The following is a 22,063-nucleotide window of genomic DNA, read 5'->3' as shown; positions in this document are numbered from 1 at the left end:
AATTACAATTCTAGACTCAACCTTTCCCGCCCCCACAATGAAAACCAACCGAGCCAAAAACCCAAAACAAATCCTAATCCCCTCCCTAACATCTGACTATGACCAGTTTCCTGAAATAGGGAATGAACGACTGCCACCTCAAATAGAACCCTTCTACCGAACCCCTCGTGCTATACTTGACATTTTCCAAGTACAAGAACTCCATGAGGTCACTTAACCACGGCGAAGCACGGGGTGAAACCGGAGTCCTCCACCCGATCAGAATTCACCTTCGGGCTATCAGCGAGAAAAAGGCCAGAGCATCTGCCCGTGCCCCCGTCTGCAAATCCAGCAGACCCCAAAGATATCCACCAAAGGACAAGGCTCCAACTCGATACCAAGAATTCCTGACATTGTTTCAAAGGAGGGGACCCAAAAGCTCTTGTGTTCTGGTCTTGCCCTAAACGCAAGTGTGAGATTCGCTGGACCCCCGTGATCAACGCTCACACCTGTCCTCTACCTCTGATCCCCCTTCCACTTAACCATGCCCTGAGATGTGCTCTGTACACCACCTTGAACTGAATCAAGCTGGACCGAGCACACGAGGAGGTGGAGTTTTACTTCACCCCCACCCCTTTCCCAAAAGAACCTGACCCAGCTCCCCCTCCCACTTCCAATTAACCTCATCCAATGCAACTTGCTTCACCAACACCAGCCGACTATAAATATTCAATATCTTCCCTTCCCCCAGCTCAATCATTGAGAGAACCTATCCATCAAAGAGACGAGGGTGTTAAGCGAAAGGAAAGAATCCTTGCACACCGAGTTAATGATACCCAGCAAATTAATTCTTAGAAGCTGGAACTTGCCCTACCACTTCTCAAAAGCAGCAAACTTCCCGTCTATAAACATGTCCTCAAACCGCTCCAACCGCCCCCACACCCCAAATCACGAGTCCAAGGCCATTGGAACAAAATGATGGTTACCGCAGAGTGAGGCTATCAATGACATGTCACCCAGCTTAAAATGTTGCCTAAGCTGTCCATATTCTCAGTGACCACAACCACGGACTAAAGTCCACTTCATAGGGTAATTGGAAGAGGAGCTGCAATCAAAGCTATCAAACTAATGTCTCTACAGGCACACCTCCACCTGCCCCCATATGGATTCCATACCCATAAGCCATCCCCGCATCTTCTCAATATTCGCCACCCAATTTGTGACGTCTTGCCCACCCAAACAAAAGAGAGAATTTTATTGACTGTCATAAAATAAATATTTGGGAAGGAAAACTGGGAGACACTGAAATAAAAATACAAACCGTGGGAGAATATTCATGTTAACTGACTGGTCCTTGCCCTCCAGTACAGAGGGAGGTCATCTCACTTCCTCAAGTCAGCCTTGACCCCATTTACCAGACCCGCAAAATTTAGTTTATGAAGCGGGACCCAATCATGGACTGCCTGGGTTCACAGATAACAGAAGCTGGACCTGGCCAGGCGAAAAGGCAACCTGTCCCAGATCATCTCCTGTCCTTGGGCGATTTACCAGAAAGCATTCGTTTTTGCCCACGTTCAATTTACATCCCGAAAAGAAGGCAAATCTCCTAAACAACTCATTATCTCATCTACACTGGAGAGAGGGTCCGTCACATACAAAAACAAAGCACCCGTGTTCAGAGATACCCTATGCTCTCATCACCCTCCACCTCAGACGATCTCAATGCTATGGCCAAAGGCTCAATTGCCCAGAAGAGCAATAGCGGGGACAGTGGGACACCCCTGCTTTGTGTCTCTCGTCAGCTGGAAATATTTTGAGCTCAAGCCATTCGCATGAACGCTTGTGGTGGGGGCTCTATATAGGAGCTAGATCCAAATTTAGGTTGAAAACAAACCTTCCAAGGATCTTGAACAAATACCCCCATTCCACCTTATCAAACGCCTTTTCAACAACCAATGAAATAATTGCCTCCGGCTCGGGGGCTCAAGTGGGGGACAGAATAGCATTAAGCAATTGCCGAATATTGGTTGATGACTGCCTGTCCTTAACAAACCCAGTCTGATCTTCTGATGTAACCTCTGGAAGGCAGGGCTCCAAGCTCATTGAAAAACCATTGCCGACAACTTTGCATCTATATTCAATAATAAAATAGGATGATGTGATTCACATTGTCGGATCCTTATCTTTATTGTGTACAGATCTGGGTGCCACACTACAGTAGTCCCCCGTTCGCGATATACGGCGGGGGGGCTTATGGACCCCAACTTACTTGACTCATTTTAAACTCTTTTTGAAACAGCACCTTTTTTAGCTGCCATGATTACCCGTGATGATTAGACCGATTAGCAGCGATGATTACCCGCGATGATTAGACCGATTAGCAGCGATGATTACCTGCGATGATTAGACCGATTAGCAGCGATGATTACCCGCGATGATTACTGTAGAACGATTAGCCGCGATAAGTAGCCGCGACCGATTAGCCCGATTACCCAGCCATAAAAGGGATACCTTTTCCAGTGCAGGTATCTTCGAGTTCAGTTACTGTCGTTCAAAATGTTTAAGCGCAAGCCGTACACGGTGAAGCAAAAGATACATTTGATAGACCGGCTTCGAAACGGGGAAACTAAGGCAAAATTATCCAGAGAGCCTGGTGTACCAGAGTCAACCCTCCGTGGGTGGGTGAAAGATGAGCCCAATTTAAGAACATATATGTTGGGACAGTTTGTCAGAGTGAAGGGCTTACCAAGAAAAAGGCAAGGAACGCTAGTGACATTAACTTGGAGAAGGCTGTGTTCACCTGGTTTGTCCAGGAACAGTCTGGTGGCACCCCCCTATCTGGACCTATCATCAGGACTCAGGCTGAGAAGTTCCATCACCAGCTCAACCCAGAGGACAGCAATTTCGTAGCCAGCAAGGGTTGGCTCCATCGGTTCCAGAAAAGACATGGGATAGGTGCAGTTACCATCAGTGGTGAACAGAGATCCGCCGACTCAGGAGCAGCAGCAGCCTTTCCCGACACCCTCAAGAACTACATGGTGCAAGAGGAGCTGACCCCAGAGCAACTCTACAATGCAGATGAGTCAGGGCTCTACTGGAAGATGCTGCCTGACAAGACCCTAGCTGTCAAGGATGATGCCCACAAGACTCTGGGGTACAAGCAAGCCAAGAACAGGCTCACCATCCTGTTTGCCAGCAATGCCACGGGAACACACAAGCTGAAGCCATTGATTGTGGGCAAATTCAAGTCTCCTAGATGCTTTCACCACATCAACATGGAGAACCTACCCATTACCTACCGGAACTCTGGCAAAGCCTGGATGACAGCTTCCTTATTTGAGGAGTGGTTCTTCAAGTTCTTTGTACCCAGTGTCAGGGACCACCTTAGTGCCCGCAACTTACCGCAGAAGGCCACACTCCTACTGGACAACTGCTCAGCCCACCCTCAGGGAGATGTTCTCAAGACCAGGGATGGGCAGATCCAAGTGCTCTATCTCCCAAAGAACACCACCAGCAAGATCCAGCCATGTGATGCTGGCATCATTCAGACCTTCAAGTCTGTATACAAAAAGGAACTGATCCTGGAAATGATAGACTCTCCCCTCACTGTCCCAGATTACCTGAAAGCCATCACCATCAAGGATGCCTGTTATCTGGCATGGAAGGCCTGGGGAGCTGTGACGGAGAAGACCATCGCCAACTGCTGGAACAAGGCCCTAGGAGTAGCACTCCCACGACCCCAACATTACCCGGATGAAGAGGACTTCGTAGGCTTTACTGAAGCAGAGATCAGGGCAGCTGAGGAGAGGCAAGAGGACCACCTGGATGAGAACCTAACACTCCAGGATTGGGTGAACAGGTGGGCAGCAGCAGAGGATGACATGGCACCCGCAGAAACATTCACAGAGGAGGAGATCATCGACCAGGTCACCCAAGAGGAGGCAGAAGAAGAACCCCAACGCACAGTGGCAAAGAGCCACTCGGATGCCATCACGCACCTGAAGTGGCTCATAGCATACACAGAGCAACAGGACTTCGACCCGATATACATCCTACACCTGAAGAATCTCCAGAGGCAAGCACAAGTCAAGATGAGGAAGGGGATGTGCCAGAAGAAACTCTCAGACTTTTTAAAATGATTTTTAAAAATATGCTTGTAAGTACAATTTTAAGTATATTATTGTATGTATATATTATTGTATATATTTTAATAAATTTAAAACTTGATTTAAGACTTGAACGGACTTTGATGTTTTTTATTTAAAACGCCCTTCCATTCAGCAATGTTCAGCACAGTCAGCGAGGTTTCCTCTCGTTCATTCATTTGGATATCCGCCATCTTGGATATCCGCGGCTCGAATACAACGCGGGTGGCTGTCTTGGACCCGAACACCCGCGGTATAACGGGGGACTACTGTAATAGGAAGGATGTGAGCACGCCGGAGAGAGTGCAGAAGAGGTTACAAGAATGGTTCAAGGAATGAGAAACTTCAGTTATGAAGGTAGATTGAAGAGATTGGGAGAAGGCTAGGAGGATATTTGATAGAGATGCTCATAATCATGAGGGGGTTGGACTGAGTAGATAGGGCGTTTCCACTCTTAAAAGTGTCAAGAGTGAGAGGACACAGATCTAAAGTGATTTGCAAAAGAAGCAAATGCGATGTGGGAGAACTTTTTCACACAAGTGCTTTGGGTCTGGAAGTGTAGGTGAGGCAGATTCATTCAAGGCATTAGATAATTATTTGAATCTAAGCCGATAAAGGGGTACGAGGAAAGACTGGAATGGCACTAAGTCAAAATGCTCATTTGGCAAGCCAGTGCAGCCACAGGGGCAAAATGCCTTCCTGTAAATCGTACTTATTGTTCTAACTATGCAATACTTTTGTGCTATAAAAAATTTCTGTGAATTGTTTGCTGAACAATCGAAGGACGATGATGAGGACGTGGGAAGAGAGTCATGGGTCCAAATTGAAACTTGCTCCATTTTAATCCGTGCATATTCCAGCAAGGCAAGATAACTGTCATCAGCACAATGTGTTTTCCTCTCTTTGTCAAGCGTGTGCTGCAGTAAATAATTTCCACTGTAGGCAATGGGTAATAATTTGTGCCCTTGAGTACCAGAATTTTAGATTATGCATTTTTATACCTAGTATATTTTACTTTTAAATTGTGTATCAATCTTGACTCTCCACTTTCAGGGATGCAAGAGGCATGACACCTTTTATGCTAGCCGTCGGTGGAAGAGCTTACCCAGCCGCAATTACCATTCTAGAAACTGCACAGAAAATAGCCAAAGGTATCTGCTTTGTCATCTAAACAAATATATATAGATTATGAGTGAGCTTCTGAATTTGTCACCTGTTTTCTGCTTTGTTCAAAATGGCCTGGGGCAATGTTTTCAAACAGCCTTTTTTTACACGTATTTTCACTGTGTTCAAGTACTTTGACCTTTGTGTATATGCACCAGAGCAAGAGTTGAGCAAGTCACCAATATTGGTCTTCCTGTATGAAATTTTGCCTAATTGTCAAGCTTCAAACAAGAATTTATGTTACTGCTGATCTTGGGTCCAATTTATACCTGGTAATCTTGGTCTTTTTCGTATCTGCTACCTGGAGGCTTTTCCAAGGAGGAAACCTCAAATATCAGTTGCAATTATTCCTATGGTTTTATGAAACAATTTAAAGGCCCCTCCTGCTATTTTAGCCAGTGAAGTCTGTTCACATTTCTGATAAGTCAAGAACTCGAGGCAATGCAAAATTCATGCCAATATTGCAGCTGTTGGGTTTCCTATGGATTTGGAATTAAGGTCACACAAGTCATGGCCTCAACTTATTCTTACTCCTCTCCTATCTTTTCAAGGAATCTTTTAAGTGTATTTTAAGACTGTCTAGAACTAGGAGAACCAGAAGTGTAAAACTTGAGGGAAAGATCAAGTTGGTGGAAAACCACACGTTAACATTTAAAAGCTCACCAAACCTGTGGAACTGTCCCATATTTGTAACTCGGAATCTATCTAAGCAAGCATAGTAAACCAGCTACAAAGTGATTGTAAGAGTGCTGTCTCAACCAAAGCTTTGTTCTGTAATGCAGTAGCTGACAGTACCTGCATTTGTTGATGAGCACCTGAATTCAATTTTTAAAAACTTTTGAATACCAATCCAAATATGTGTTCTTAACATTTCAGCATCTTCTGAGTTATTTCCACCCTTAATCAGAAACCAGAAATAAATAGCGCCATGAACAAATTTTAGCTGGTTGAAAATCAGAACAAGTCAACTGCTTGCCTCTGTGATACTGCAGGGAGAATACAATAAACACAGAACTAGCGTTAGCTGGAATTTTGTTGCTTAAGCTGCTTAGTTTCTTTCAAAAATGGCTGAGACTCATTGTAATCCAGAGTTCATTTGGCTGTTATGGGTCACAACATTTGCCTCGAGAATGTGTTGGTGAATTTACTTCTGCAAACACTCAGCTCTTTGTCCCTCACCTCTAGCTGCACAATGTTTTATGTTTTGAACCTTTCCGGTGAAGACGTCACAAATTATAACAGGCAATTTTCTTCCTTCTCAGGCGATGTCTCGAGTGAAAAGGAAGAGGATGTGTTTATGGGCATGATTTGTCCACCTGGTACTAATCCAGATGACTCTCCATTGTATGTTTTGTGCTGCAATGATACTTGCAGTTTTACCTGGACTGGAGCAGAGCACATCAACCAGGTACTTGGAACAAATCAACTTAATATTGTGCGAATAGGTTTAGTTGAAGTCAGGGTGCCAAAGACTTAGACTCCAAGTCAACAATTAGATATATCTTACAAATGTGAATGTACTTTTAATTCAAATCCAATCTAATCCTCATTTTTTTGTCTCATCGTTGACTTCCTCATTATGTCAAACTCCATAAAGAAATGAAAAGATAGTACAAAAGTGGGAAAAGAAAGTGCTAAATTCCAGGAGTCCATTCTCCACTAGTTTCCTGTTTTGTGCAGTGCTGTATCTTATACCCAAGAAGAAGTTTTCAGAGGAAGCTGTCCTCTGAAAATGGTCAACTTCAAATAATTTGGAAATTAATAGCCCTTTTAAAAATGTACTCAAATACTCTTAACTCATTCATTCCTAAACCCTCAAACCTATGGAACCTCTGTTCTCCCTTCCTCCTCCCCCAGCAATCCACAACCAATGTGATTTATTTTGTCTAGGCCCGATAGCTGCACCCGCCCCCCCCCCCCCCCAATCCTCAAATGATAGCCACTTGTGTACCCTCCACTTGCTTCACTTCGCAATTAGTGAATGTGCTTTTAGCCATCTTGGCCTCAAGCTCTGGATTCCCTCCCAAAGATCATCTCCCCTTTTTCTCTTGCCCACCCAAACTCCGCCGCCTGCCCTTTGCTCACCCTCACTCGAGCAGCCCCTTTCTTCTCCATTTGACCCAAGTGTTTGGTCACTTGTATTTATTTCCTCCTTTGGAGCAGTGTCGCTCTTTATCCCACTGTGATTCTGTAGTGAATTGGCACGTTTTACTACCTGAAAGTATCTATATAAATACAAGTTCCTATTTGTCTTCTGTTGTACTGCCTTTATTTTAGGAAAAGTGCTATGAACCCAAGTTTCCTAATAAAATAATGGCTGCCTTTGCTGCTGCTGCCATGCATGTGCAGTTGTATGTTGGTGGTAGGCCCAGGTTAGTGGTCACTGGTCTTTGTCAGGGGCACTGTGCAGCAGAGCTCATTTGCAGCCATCACTGCCCCCTGACAGCAGCAGGAGATAATGTTGTGAATTTCTATCCTGGACTGACAGTGATGGATTTTGAAAATGTATTTTCCCAGAGTGTAAGTGAATTGTAGATTGCTCTGAGTGTTGGATATATTGCCTCTCCTCCCACGTTTCCACCTTCTGCCATTCTGGGGTTCTGGACTGCAGGATCCAGTAGTGATGTCATTAGATGTATGCATATGCACAAACCAGTGCACGTGCCCAGATGGGTAACGGCATCTTGCACAGCCATTTTCCTTTGGCAGAAGACAGTGTAAAATAATATAGTATATTAATATAGTTTGGAGTTAACTGTATGTACTGAAGTTTTATGCTAAATTTTGGCAGGATATTTTTGAATGTCGGACATGTGGATTGCTGGAGTCTCTCTGCTGCTGTACCGAGTGTGCAAGAGTATGTCATAAAGGGCATGACTGCAAGTGAGTAACTACCATTTAAAATTTCCTAAGTATTCCATTGAGTGAAACCAAAGAAGTTGTTTAAATATTAAAAATCTGATAAAATGCCAAATTGCTGGCCACAATTTTGTCCTCCAGGATTGAGGATTGTGTTCAGGACTTTGTTGGGGAGGACCACACGGTTTGTTAAGGGTTGGCAGTTGGTGGCCAATGTAAGAAGGTTGTTAAACGTGATCATGATGCCCCCGGAAGGTAGGGAGGTGCACGTCGTGATTGCAATGGATGCAGAAAAGCCTTTTGATTGGGGTAGAATGGGATTATCTGTGGGAGGTACTGGGGTGGTTCGGATTTGGCCGGGGCTTTATTGACTGGGCTAGGTTGCTGTATCAGACTCCTGTGTCAAGCGTACGGATGAAGAGGACAACTTTGGACTATTTTAGACCGGGGGACAAGACAGGAATGCCCTCTCTCCCCACTGTTGTTCGCGCTAGCTATAGAGCTGTTGGCAATTGCACTGAGAGCCTCAAGGGGCTTGGGGGGGGGGAGAAGAGAGAGGGAGAGTACAGGTCCAGGCGAGGGGATAGGAGAGGCGATTGGTGAAGCTGCCGTTTAGATTAGATGGTCCTTTTTTAAACGGGTCAACAATGTGTTCACTGGCTTTGTTTGGGCGGGCAAGACCCCGCCAGTAAGGAAGGTAACGCTTGAGCGGAGTCAGGGAGAGGGCGGGTTGGCGCTGCCAAATTTTTGTAAATTACTGGGTGGCGAATATAGCCATGATCAGGAAGTGGATGGTGGGGGAGGGGTCGGCATGGGAGCGTATGGAGGCGGCTTCATGCAAGAGCACCAGTTTGGGGACGTTGGTAACGGCGCCTCTGCTGTTCCTGCCGGCACGGTACTCCGCCAGACCTGTGGTGGTGGCGGCCCCGAGAGTGTGGGGGCAATGGAGGAGACGTGGGGAGCAGAGGGAGCATCGGTCTAGCCCCCAATCTCTAATAATCACCGGTTTGCCCCAGGAAGTAAGGATGGGGGGGGTTCTGGATATGGCGGAGAGCAGGGATTGAGAGGATGTGGATATGTTTATAGAGGGGAGGTTTCCAAGTATGAGGGCGCTGGAGGAGAAGGTTGTGTTGGCGAGGGGAAACAAATTCAGGTATCTGCAGGTGCGGGACTTCCTACGTAAACAGGTGTCAACCTTCCCGCTCCTACCACTAAGGGGGATTCAGGACAGGGTAGTTTCCAGAGGGTGGGTAAGAGAAGGGAGCATCTCTGACATTTACAAGGAACTTATGGGTTCAGAGGAGACCCAGACCAAGGAGCTGACGCGCAAGTGGGAGGAGAGATAGAGGATGGTTTATGGGCGGACGCTTTGAGTAGAGTCAACACGTTTGCAACATGTGCCAGGCTCAGCCTGATACAATTCAAGGTCGATCATTGGGGTCACGGTAGCATGGTGGTTAGCATCAATGCTTCACAGCTCCAGGGTCCCAGGTTCGATTCCCGGCTGGGTCACTGTCTGTGTGGAGTCTGCACGTCCTCCCCGTGTGTGCGTGGGTTTCCTCCGGGTGCTCCGGTTTCCTCCCACATTCCAAAGATGTGCGGGTTAGGTGGATTGGCCATGCTAAATTGCCCGTAGTGTAAGGTTAATTGTTGGGTTATGGGTATACGGGTTACGTGGGTTTAAGTAGGGTGATCATTGTTCGGCACAACATCGAGGGCCGAAGGGCCTGTTCTGTGCTGTACTGTTCTATGTTCTATGACAGTGGTCTGGATGAGCAGATTCTTTGGGTGGCAAGTGTGCACAGTGTGCGGGAGGACCAGTGAACCATGTCCACATGTTGTGGACATGTCCGAAGCTTGGGGGATTCTGGCAGGGGTTTGCAGATGTCATGTCGCCGGTGTTAAAAACAAGGGTGGCACCGCTGATGCTCACTCTCCCGGAAAGAAGTCAATAATAGTTTGCCACCTCTGGGCGAACCCCTGTACAGATCCCCTCAAGGCGAACCTAATTTTTTCCATACCCAGGAAACTTGACATGTCTGCAAGCCACAACTCAGTCTTCGGGGGCTTTGAGTCCCTCCACGCCAATAGTATTCGAGGGAAGCAAAGGCCAAAACATCGGCCTCTTTCTCCCCCTGGACTCCCGGGTCTTCCGAAACCCCAAAAATTGCCACCCCTGGACCCATCGCCACCCTCGTTTTTAGCACCCGGGACATGACGCCCGCAAATCCCTCCCAGTACCCCCTCAGCTTAGGGCATGCCCAAAACATGTGAATGTGGTTCGCTGGTCCTCCCGCGCACCTAGCGCATTTGTCCTCTATCCCAAAGAATTTGCTCATCCGATCCACCGTCATGTGGGCCCGGTGAACGACCTTAAATTGAATCAGCCCGAGCCTGGCACATGTCGAGGTCGAATTTACCCTACTCAGGGCCTCTGCCCACAGCCCGTCCTCCATTTCCCCGCCTAGCTCCTCCTCCCATTTAAGTTTCAGTTCCTCCGTCTGGGACCCTTCCTCCCTCATGAGCACCGTATAAATATCAGAGACTCTACCCTCCCCTTCTTCCCCCCCCTAGAGACTATTCTGTCTTGGATCCCCATTGGCGGGAGGTGTGGGAAAGATGGGACCTGTCTACAAACAAAGTCCTGCAACTGTATGTACCTAAAATCATTTCCCCTTACCAGCCCAAATTTCTCCTCCAAGCTCCTCAAACTCGCAAAGCTCCCTTCCAGGAACATATCGCCCACCCCCGCTCGCCGCCATGCTCGAAACCCCCCCATCCATACTCCCGGGGGCAAACCGATGGTTGTATTCATCGACTTCTTCGCGGAAAATTAATCGTCAGCAGAAGAGGGGAGGGGGTTAATAAAGGTGGGACCTGTAAGGGAGGGAGACTGCTTTTGCACTATGTTTATAGTTTCATGTACATTGTTTATTTTGTTGTTAGAATACCAAAAATACCTCAAAATAAAATGTTTATTAAAAAAAGACTGATAAAAGCAGATTTGAAAGCAAGTCATATGTCGAGAACAATTACTAATGTATTTTAAGCTAATTACATTTGTGATTTATTTTTTAAACCTCACAGCTATGAGAACAGGCAGGCAATCTGCAGCCATTTGTCTCCCATTAATGCTGTGTAACCAGCTACATAAAAACATAACCGTTTGAGCTGACCTACCTGTAGTTTCCACATCAAACATGGCCAAGATTAATCCCCTGTCATATGGGAAAGCATGAACATGGATTTGTGTATTATCCAGTTAGACGCACTTATGAATAAGGAACCAGGTTAAGCTGTTTGACCCCTTGAGCCTGCTCTCCCATTTGATGACAGCTGACCTGATTGTGACCTCCACTTCATTGGCCATCCTAAGAATCTGTCTAACTTGGCCTTAAAAATTGTTCATTGACACTACTTTCACTACTATCTGGGGAAAATTAACCATCCTATAAATAAGAGAAAAAAATTCTCCTCTGCCATCTTAAATGGGGGACCCTTTCTTTTTAAACTGTATACCTTAGTTTCTCCCAGAAGGGGAAACATCCTTTTGGCATCCACATTGTCAAGTCTCCTTAGGACCTCGTGTTTCAATAAGATCACCTCTCATTCTTAACTCCAATGAGTATAGGCCCAGTCTGCCCAACCTTCCCTCAAAGGATAACTCCTTTATCCCAGAAATCAGCTGAGTGAACTTTAACTGCATTGTTAATTTAATTATAACATTTTCTTAAATGCAGAGACCAAAACTGTACACTGTATCAGATGTGGTCTCACCATCTAATGCAAAGCTTCCTGCTTGCGATTCATGCCCAAGGAGACCCGGACCTTTCGGTACTGTAGAGTTCTGTAATCTGTCTATTTAAATATTAAACCAAAAAGAAAATGGTGGAAAATCTCAGCAGGTCTGGCAGCATCTGTAGGGGGAGAAAAGAGGTAATGTTTCGAGTTCAGATGACCCTTTGCCAAAGCTCTGACAAAGCTTTGACAAAGGGTCATATGGACACGAAATGTTAGCTCTTTTCTCTCCCTACAGATGCTGTCAGATTTAGATTTTCCAGCATTTTCTTTTTGGTATCAGATTCCAGCATCCGCAGTAATTTGCTTTTATCCAGTATTTAAATATTATGCTGGTTTTCTGTTCCTGCAAAAGTGGACAAGTTCACATTTGCCCATATACTTCATCTGCCAAATTTTTGCACATGCACTTTATCTATATCCCTTTGTGGACTCTTGTCCTCTTTACAACTTACTTTCCTACCTATCTTTTGTGCCATCAGCATATCTAGCAAACATGCATTCAATCAGAAGGTATATTCCCTGCACCATGAGTTCTTTATGTCATAACCTTTGATGTGGCACCTTGTCAAATACGCAAATTCCTCTTTTTCCACGTTATTGCATGTTACTTAAGGAACTCTAATAAATTAATTAAACACTATTTTCCTTTCATAAAACTATGTTGACTCTGCCTGCTTCCATTGAGATTTTCAAGGTGTCCTGACATTGCATCCTGAGTAGATTCTAGCATTTTCCCATGACTGGATCTGGGCTGCCTTGAATTAAGGAATTACATTTGCTGTTTTCCAATTTCATGTGTCCTTGAATATTCAGGTACCAGTCTTTGCGTCTTGCAGTTATGTCTCTATAATGTCTTATCAGATCATGCATATTTATTTCTATTTGAACTGACAATTCATCCATTTTGATCCAAATACTGTGTGTATTCAGAAGGAGAGCCTTTTGTGTTTTTACTTTTTTTTTTAAACAACCTCTGGCGTAATCTGCTAGTGCACTCTTGTGTCCGTATGTTCCATCCCTTCCTGCTATGCTGTTAATCTTATATTGCTATCATGCGAACGTGCCTTGTTCTCTCTCAATTTATCGCATTGTCCCTTGTTTGATCCCTCGCTCCCACAATTTAGTTTAAAGCTCTCTCTACTCCCGAGTTATATGACTCGTCAGATCACTGGCATCTGCACAATTCAGGTGAAGACTGCTCCAGTGGCACAGCTCCCACTTTGCCCAGTACTGAAGCCAGTGTCCCATAGATCAAAGCCCATTTCTCCACACCGGTCTTTGAGCCATACATTCATCTCAATAATCTTATTTAGCCTATGCCGTTTGCTTGTGTCTCGAATAATCCAGGAATTATTCCTGTTCAAGGTTTGCTTTTTAATTTAGACCCTACTGCTCACCCCCAAGCAGTACCTCTTTCCTGGTCCTGTCTATGGTGTTGGTATCTCCCAAGGACCATGACAATTGGATTCTCCCCCTCCCATTGCAAGTTCCTTTCCTGCCCAGAGCCTCAAACCCTGGCACCAGGCAGGCAATGCATTCTTCTGAACTATTGTTCTTTGCTGCAGAGAACTGTGTCTATCCCCCTGACTATACTGTCTCCTACTACCATTCAATTCCTATTTACTTGCACCACTTGAATGGCTTCCTGTACCAGCGTACCATGGTCAGTTTGCTCATCCACGCTGTAACCCTCATCTTGTCCATACCAGGCTGCAAGAATCTGGAACTTATTGGAAACTTCTACCATCTCTATTCTTATACCTGCCTTGCTTGCAATTACACCCTCCTGTCCCTGGCCAAGGACCAAATCCAATGACCGGTTCTCAGTAGGGTTTGAATGCCTTGTGGAATGACTTCCCCCTCCCTGTTGCATATCTGTCGAAAGCTCAGACTCCAGCTCATTAACTGAGCTGTTTCTCTAGCTGCAGGCACGGTTGCCGTGGATCACGCTGGCATCCACAAGTGTTCTCGCACTGCAGCTGCAACACATTATCTTCCCTACTATCTTTATTGCATTTTAATTAACTAATAAAATCGCATGTTTTATTGTATTTAATGTCTGTAGTCCTGCCGGTGCTTGTGTTCTTTCTTCATGTGATGTTCTACTTATCCTGATTACAATTCCCTTGTTTAGGTAAGGTGAATGGAAAATACTCAGACACACACACACACACACACACACAACCCCCCCCCCCCCCCCCCCCCAATACAGTCTCACTATTTTAAATGCTTTCTGTCTCAAAGTCTCACTGTCTTTACCCCTCTCTGTCCTACGGGGTGTCAGTTTTTGATAGTTACCTATTCTTCAATTCCCTCCCTATGTCAGTGTTAACTTTCAAATCTGCAGATCTGGCTGAACAACTTCTCTCAAAATTAATCTTTTGCGCCACTAATTTAGTGCTTTTCCAGGATTCTGATTAATTGGAAACCAAAACTCTTATCAATTTATTATGTGGAACTCTATCTTCAGGCTGAAAAGGACATCCCCTACTGCATATTGTGACTGCTGGGAGAAGTGCAAGTGTAAAACATTGATTGCAGGACAGAAGTCTGCTCGTCTTGATTTGCTCTATCGGCTCCTTACTACAACCAATCTCGTGACTTTGCCAAATAGCAGGTAAATATTTGGACTGTTATGCAACTAGATCTAAACCAAGCGGCAGAAGTGACTAAGAATAGCATTTGTGTAATGAGCTGCATTGTAGTGATTGCAACAATTGGTGAAATTGAACTACATCATAGTGATTGCAGGAAAGAATTGAGATGTACATTTATGATATTGGAATCATCTGAAGTGTGGAAGATACAACTTTGCTCAAATCGTATATTTTATATTTTTGTATAATCAACCAAGATCTAGCCTCAGGATTATCTTTTCTGACTAAATCACCTTTTAACTCTGGCTTCTTGCTTTAAAATTGTATGTCCTGAACTTGCCCAGTGTTTTTATTTTGCATGATGTCCAAAATTGCCACGTTCCGCATGAGGGTCAACTGATTTACTGGCAGTTGATTCTTACACAGGAATGTTGGTGTTCCATGGGGAATCTCTAATTCTATTTCCTCTAAGTACTATAGCATCAGGCACAGAATGAGATGTGTTTTAAATGCAATCCGAATGAATAGCGCCAGCCAGACACTCTTTATTTGGCTTTGGGGAAAATGCCTGGATTGTCTCGAATTTTGACCTCTTATGTAGCCATTGGCCCACTCTAATACAGATGCCAGCAGCTCAGAAACTCTTAAAATTCTAGTCCCAATGAAATAGTTCTGAGGTTGCTACTGGTCTGAAAGACACAGAATTACAAGAAGCTGATTCGAACAGTAAGTGTCATTAACATAGTTCCCTTGAACACAAAAGAATTGTGCGTACTTTCTTTGCAGCTGCGGAGAAAAGTATTTGAAAATTAGTTTTGTCAGGATTAGCTAGTAGGGACTAAAGATAAATGGATGAAAAGAGCATGAAGTTAAGTAGAAATCTACTAAACCTTTCTCTTAAGGCTACCGAAGCATTACTTTATCACCAGTTTCTTCACTGGTGCACTAAACGATTGTTGCCATATCATATGCAAGTCTCTTTAGCATTTCACACATTTTCATCTATGTTTAAACCTTTTCAGGGGTGAACATCTGTTGCTCTTTTTAGTGCAGACAGTTGCTAGGCAAACTGTGGAGCACTGCCAGTATCGGCCGCCACGAATAAGGGAGGATAGAAACCGCAAGACCGCAAATGTTGAAGGTTTGTACAAATTGTGGACCACTTCCATGAGAACTAAAGTGCATATGTGTGCAAGTTTATAGTCTTCCATCAATGCTTTGAGAGCTGCTTGTACTGCGTATAAAAAGTTCTGGAGATTAAATAATGGATTAAATTCCAAGTCATTGAAAGATCCAGTGACAAATTAAATAATTTTTTCTAGTTGGGGTTTGTGGATGATTACTTGAGATCCCATTTGAAAATTTGGTGATGATCTCATTTACATCCTGGGTTGTCACCACGGGAAAGTAGAAGGGGAGAAAAACAAAAAAAGAAATCATAGTCATGGGATCAAACGCCCTTTGTTTGCAAGGGAGAAGACTCATTGTAAATTATCCGTCCCTAATAAACACTGCTCAAATTTAACACGAATAGTGGATAATTGTTTATTTTGAAACTGTTCAAATTTGAGTGGAAACTAATGGCGAGTATCGCCGTTAAGGTAACTGCCACTCGTGTTCCTTCCATTTAGGAGGTATTACTGACTAGATAATCAAGTACTAGCTGATATAATTACATATGCAAATAAGCATCTAATTGTCAACAAATCACAGAATTATTTGCAACCTAAGTAACCATTCACTATCAATTTCCAGCTGCCTTTTAAAGATTTGGAAATGCCTTTTCAACTACTGTTGGATATTTGATTCTGAGCTATCAGCTTGCGAGCAATAAAGCTACAGAAAGGAGCAGGAGCAGAAAATAAATTTACATTTTGTTTCTAGTCAAAAATTGCGTATGTTTGCCTCATTTTAAATTTAATTTTTGTCTCCCATTCCAATTATTATTTCCTTGCAATCAGGTGACCTGTTCAAAGGTCCATGTTAATGCTACTGTGCCTACAGAATCCCAACATCCTAAATTCTTAAATAGTGCAGTATACCACCCAGGTAGTTAGTTGTATGCTTCTAGCTACTTTAAGATGTATATTCAGGGGTGGCGCAGTGGTCAGCACTGCTGCCTACGACATTGGGGACCTAGGTTTGATCCCGGCCCCAGGTCATTGTCTGTGTTGAGTTTGCACATTCTACCCATGTCTGCGTGGGTTTCACCCCCACAACCCAAAGATGTGCAGGTTAGGTGGATTGGCCATGCTAAATTGCCCCTTAATTGGAAAAAAAAATTGGTACTCTAAATTCATATTTTATAAAAAGATGTATATTCAGAAAGAAGGTAGCTAATACTCAGCAGTTCTAATTCTTCAAGGAAAATTGCCAAAAAGGCTGAAATATGTCGCACAAACTTCAGATGCATAATCAAACAAAAATGGAAGTCGAGCTGTAGTGCAACTAAAAATGGCTCGGGTGGGTTTTACGGGTTCACGGTCTTCAAAGGAGAGGGAGGTGGAAAGACATTTGGTTTAAATGTTGGATTGTGTTGTCTTGGCTTCTCATCTCTCACCAAATGTTGGTCTTACATACATAAATCTGTCCAGTAAGGCAAGTAAAAATGTCAGACCTTGTATTTGTTCTCTTTGTTGCACATGAAAGCCCAATGAAGTTGTGATATGATATTGGCAAGTAATGGGAACAGTTGAACACTAATTGAAAGTATTAACATAAGAACATAGAGCAGGAGTAGGCCACCTGGCCCCTCGGGCCTGCTCCGCCATTCAATGAGATCATGACTGATCTTTTGTGGACTTGGCTCCACTTTCCGGCCTGAACACCATAACCCTTAATCGCTTTATTCTTCAAAAAACTATCCATCTTTATCTTAAAAACATTTAATGAAGGAGCCTCAACTGCTTCACTGGGCAAGGTACTTACCAAAATGTCAGCTGTACACTTTACAATGAGGCTGTGTGTAAAGCAATTCAGCCGGATTATGCCACTTTGTTGAGATAGGTATACCTGCTCTTCTGGTAGCAGATGAGCTATCCGACTGCTTGCGCTAAGACTAAAACAGAAAAAAAAGTTTCACTTTTTTTCACTGTGAATCCATAGATTCACAACCCTTTGGGTGAAGAAGTTCCTCCTAAACTCAGTCCTAAATCTACTTCCCCTTATTTTGAGGCTTTGCCCCTAGTTCTGCTTTCACCCGCCAGTGGAAACAGCCTGCCCGCATCTATCCTATCTATTCCCATCATAATTTTAACGGTGTCTAGAAGATCCCCCCTCATTCTTCTAAATTCCAATGGAGTACAGTCCCAGTCTATTCAACCTATCCTCGTAATCCAACCCCTTCAGATCTGGGATTAACCTAGTGAATCTCCTCTGCACACCCTCCAGTGCCAGTACATCCTTGTTCAGGTAAGGAGACCAAAACTGAACACAATACTCCAGGTGTGGCCTTATTAAAACCTTATGCAATTGCAACATAACCTCCCTAGTCTTAAACTCCATCCTTCTAGCAATGAAGGACAAAACTCCATTTGCCTTATTAATCATCTGTTGCACCTGGTAACCAACTTTTTGCGACTCATGCACTAGCACACCCAGGTCTCTCTGCACAGCAGCATGTTTTAATATTTTATCATTTAAATAATAATCCCTTTTGCTGTTATTCCTACCAAAATGGATAACCTCACATTTGTCAACATTGTATTCCATCTGCCAGTCCCTAGCCCATTCACTTAACCTATCCAAATCCCTCTGCAGATATCTGGTATCCTCTGCACTTTTTGCTTTACCACTCCTCTTAGTGTCGTCTGCAAACTTGGACGCGTTGACTTGGTCCCCAACTCCAAATCATTCTGTAACATCTTCCTGCAGATGGGAGTTGCACAAATGTTTGTTCTTAATGTTGCAGCTGCTGAATTCCCTCAATTCTTTTGAAACCGTGGAGGAGAATTCGGTATTAATTTTCATGAGCTATCAATTTTAAGTAGCTGGGTATGGATGTGGTCCAGCTAGCTACCATTTAAAAGAAACTTTAATATTTGATTATTTTAAGCGATGGTGCAGTATTAATGATGGGAAAACTTAATTCCATATTACTTCCGCGTTTATGGTTTGAGTGCATGATTGAAGCCTGCAAAGTGCTCAACCTTTGTGACTATCTAAGTGATTAGGACATCACTGTCCTTGGAATGGTTGCCTTGCTTTGGAGTATAATGTAAGGAAGAATGCTGTCTTTGAACATCGAATATTGGTTGGGTTTGAATGGTTTTGAGTGGATGTGTGTTACTAATAGCAATGTAAAATCTATTACATTACTTTTGCCCTATTCCTTCTCAGATTCTGATATGCCTGACCATGATTTGGAGCCTCCTAGATTTGCTCAATTGGCTTTGGAGCGTGTCCTTCAGGACTGGAATGCATTGAAATCTATGATCATGTTTGGATCGCAGGAAAGCAAGGACCCGTAAGTAGATAACACAAATTACTTGTTTGTGCCTTGTATACCATATGAAAGCAAAGAAAAACTTTTTTTTTCCCTGTTTTAGTCTTAGCGCAAGCAGTCGGATAGCTCATCTGCTACCAGAAGAGCAGGTATACCTATCTCAACAAAGTGGCACAATCCGGCTGGATTGCTTTACACACTGCCTCATTGTAAAGTGTACAGCTGACATTTTGGTAAGTACCTCTTTTAAAGGTCCAGCAATGAGTTCAGTATTTCAGCACAGGACAGCTAGCTCTTGTAGGTTAATTTCAGAACAACAATGCAATGGCGTTCATTCAAGATGTGACCAATTAACTTTGCCAAGAGTTTATTAGGGTTGTATAGGGGTACTTGTATACGAGTATTGGGGTACAATATTTTTTGACTGAAATTGTGTTGATTAGGTATCCCTGGATGGTGATGTAAACTGCTTAGTGGACAAATCTGCTTTCTTGCTTTCCCTTCATAATGCGTTCAAGCGTGTATCAACAATGCCTGTTCAGACTTTGTAATGTGCTTTAATCTTTTTTTTAAAAAATATTTTGAAGCTTTTGGATACTTTACTTGGAACACTGGTGAAGGAACTACAGAATAAATATACTCCAGGGCGCCGAGAAGAAGCCATCACCGTCACCATGAGATTTCTGCGCTCGGTAGCAAGAGTATTTGTTATACTTAGTGTAGAAATGGCTTCATCGAAGAAGAAAAAGTAAGAAAATGTTTATGCACAGAAATAGTGACAACCTTTTCATGTATTTTGTAGCTTAAAATTATGTATCTTCTGAATTATCAGATTCTCAAAGTTGTCTAGAACTTCTGACTAGTTAAATGTGTTCCAGAAATAAAACATTTTACCGTTAATCTTGCTGAACAAAAGCATTTGCTTATTCACCATAGCCTACTTACCGTAAATTTATTGACAACCTACTGTATTGTTGAGCTCACAATTTTATCTTGGTAGAATCAGAGATGTCCCTTTACTTGGTTGTTTGTTGATGTGAAAGATTTATGTTGTAGTAGTACAGTCGGTCCCATCAAATCTTGTATGTTTTTGAGAAAGTTGAAGCAACTATTTGGATGGTCTTTCCAAAGAGTTTACGGAGGGTTTATGCTACCAAATGAAGTTCTGTTGTTTCAAAAATTGTTTCCCATTCTTTTGTAGCAATTTTGTACCTCAACCAATTGGCAAATGCAAGCGGGTATTCCAGGCTCTGTTACCCTATGCCGTGGAAGAACTCTGTAATGTAGCTGAATCGCTCATTGTTCCTGTTAGAATGGGCATTGCACGCCCTACAGCTCCCTTTACTTTGGCAAGCACCAGTCTAGATGCCATGCAAGGTAGTGAAGAACTGTTCTCCGTAGAGCCGCTTCCTCCAAGACAGTCCTCTGATCAATCCAGCAGGTAACTTCGCAACTGCCCTTTTTTTTTTGTTGTTGACTGAACCATTGATTTTTTTCATTTCAATGATTTCAGCTGGAAGGAGATGAATTTGTGTTCTAGTTATCAATTATCTGTTTCAGTTCTAGCCAGTCACAGTCGTCTTACATCATTCGCAATCCTCAACAGAGACACATCAGCCAGTCACAACCTGTCCGTGGACGTGATGAGGAGCAAGATGACATTGTGACAGCAGATGTGGAAGAGGTAAGCCTATTTGTTACATAGTTTACCATAATAATTCTTAGTTGATTTAAAAAACAAATTAAGCCCTGCCAAACGTTATTTTATTTTCAGAGCCATTCCTATCACTTTTTTTTTATCCAGGCCCATCATGTTGAGTTCAAAGTATACTGAGAAACATTCAAAATTCCCTAAATAGACACTTTAGTTTGTGCCTTGCACCACCACTTAACACGTTGTGATGTTGACTTCAATTAGACTGTGATAATAGCCTTGCCTCAAGTTAAAAGTGTTCTGGAAATTTCTAATCCCGTACAGTCTTTGGAGTTGGAGACAATATTAAATAGAGTACAGTTCTAAAGGGGGTGCAGGAGCAGAGGCACCTGGGTGTACATGTGCATTAGCCATCAAAGATGGCAGGACCATTTGAGAGTGTGGTTAATAAAGCATACCGTATCGCAGGCTTTATTAATATGGGCATAGAGTACAAGAGCATGGAAGTTATGTATATGATGTACTTTGGCTGAGGCCAAACTATTGCGTCCCGTTCTGGGCACTGCACTTTAGGAAAGGTGCAAAGGCATTGGCGAGAGTACAGAAAAGATTCATGAGAATGATTCCGGGATGATGAATCTCTGTTAAAGGTAGAATTAAGCAGTTCGGGAAAGAGAAGGCTGGGAGGAGTTTTAATAGAGGTATTCAAAATCATAAGTAGATAGGGCGAAATTTGAAAGGATTGCAAATGAGCAGACACAAATATTGAAGTAATTGGCAAAAGAAACCGCACCAAGTGGTTAAGATCTGCACTGCCCGAGAGTCTAGTAGAGGCAGGTTCAGTCAAAGCATTCTGTTATCTGAAAAGGTGAAATATTCAGAGTTACAGAGAGAAGGCAGGAGAATGGTACTCGGTGAACTGCTCATTCGGAGAGCCAGTACACACAAAATGGGCTGAATAGCTTTCTGCGCTGTAACAATTGAGGAAGAGCCATAAAGTTACACATCTTCCAACTTCATGAGGCAATAATGATGTGTGATGAAAGCATTGTACATGGGATTACCCCAAGCCTTAAAGATTCTCAGTGAACATCATTAAAGTTGCCGGTTGCCTGTTCCTTTCTGATTACTCTCTGGACCTCCCAACACCACAGCTATAAACAACTTTTGTATATTGAGTTACTGTATTTTCAAATTGTAAATTAAATGAGTAATTCATTCCTAATTGGAAATTTTTATTATTAGTGAAGGTAATGGAAAAAATATTTTGGACAGTGAATTATAAACTATTTTATTTGAGTGCTTCGTGCCCATAATTCCTAACGGTTTCTTGGTGAAGATATTTTTAAAAACTCATGTCACACATTGCGAAACTATTTGAAACGGGGGAATAAAAAGTGAATGTAACAATGTGTAGCAA

General features: G+C 43.2%; 1 protein-coding gene across 11 annotated transcripts in view; it reads left to right on the top strand.

The window, feature by feature from the left end:
* ubr5 (ubiquitin protein ligase E3 component n-recognin 5) overlaps positions 1–22,063 on the top strand; it is a 170,989-nt gene that overhangs the window by 105,914 nt on the left and 43,012 nt on the right. For all 11 annotated transcript variants that reach the window (XM_038810121.1, XM_038810123.1, XM_038810122.1 and 8 more), the window contains 10 exons: positions 5,178–5,275; positions 6,551–6,696; positions 8,080–8,171; positions 14,419–14,565; positions 15,568–15,686; positions 18,884–19,010; positions 19,093–19,222; positions 19,577–19,737; positions 20,191–20,430; positions 20,550–20,673. In XM_038810121.1, coding sequence (XP_038666049.1) covers positions 5,178–5,275; positions 6,551–6,696; positions 8,080–8,171; positions 14,419–14,565; positions 15,568–15,686; positions 18,884–19,010; positions 19,093–19,222; positions 19,577–19,737; positions 20,191–20,430; positions 20,550–20,673 — 1,384 coding nt within the window. The remainder of the gene's footprint in view (positions 1–5,177; positions 5,276–6,550; positions 6,697–8,079; positions 8,172–14,418; positions 14,566–15,567; positions 15,687–18,883; positions 19,011–19,092; positions 19,223–19,576; positions 19,738–20,190; positions 20,431–20,549; positions 20,674–22,063) is intronic.

Source organism: Scyliorhinus canicula, chromosome 10 (genome assembly GCF_902713615.1).
Source record: "Scyliorhinus canicula chromosome 10, sScyCan1.1, whole genome shotgun sequence".
NCBI lineage: Eukaryota > Metazoa > Chordata > Chondrichthyes > Carcharhiniformes > Scyliorhinidae > Scyliorhinus > Scyliorhinus canicula.
The sequence above is the reverse complement of the archived record's forward strand: the minus strand, read 5'-3'. Positions and strand labels throughout refer to the sequence as shown.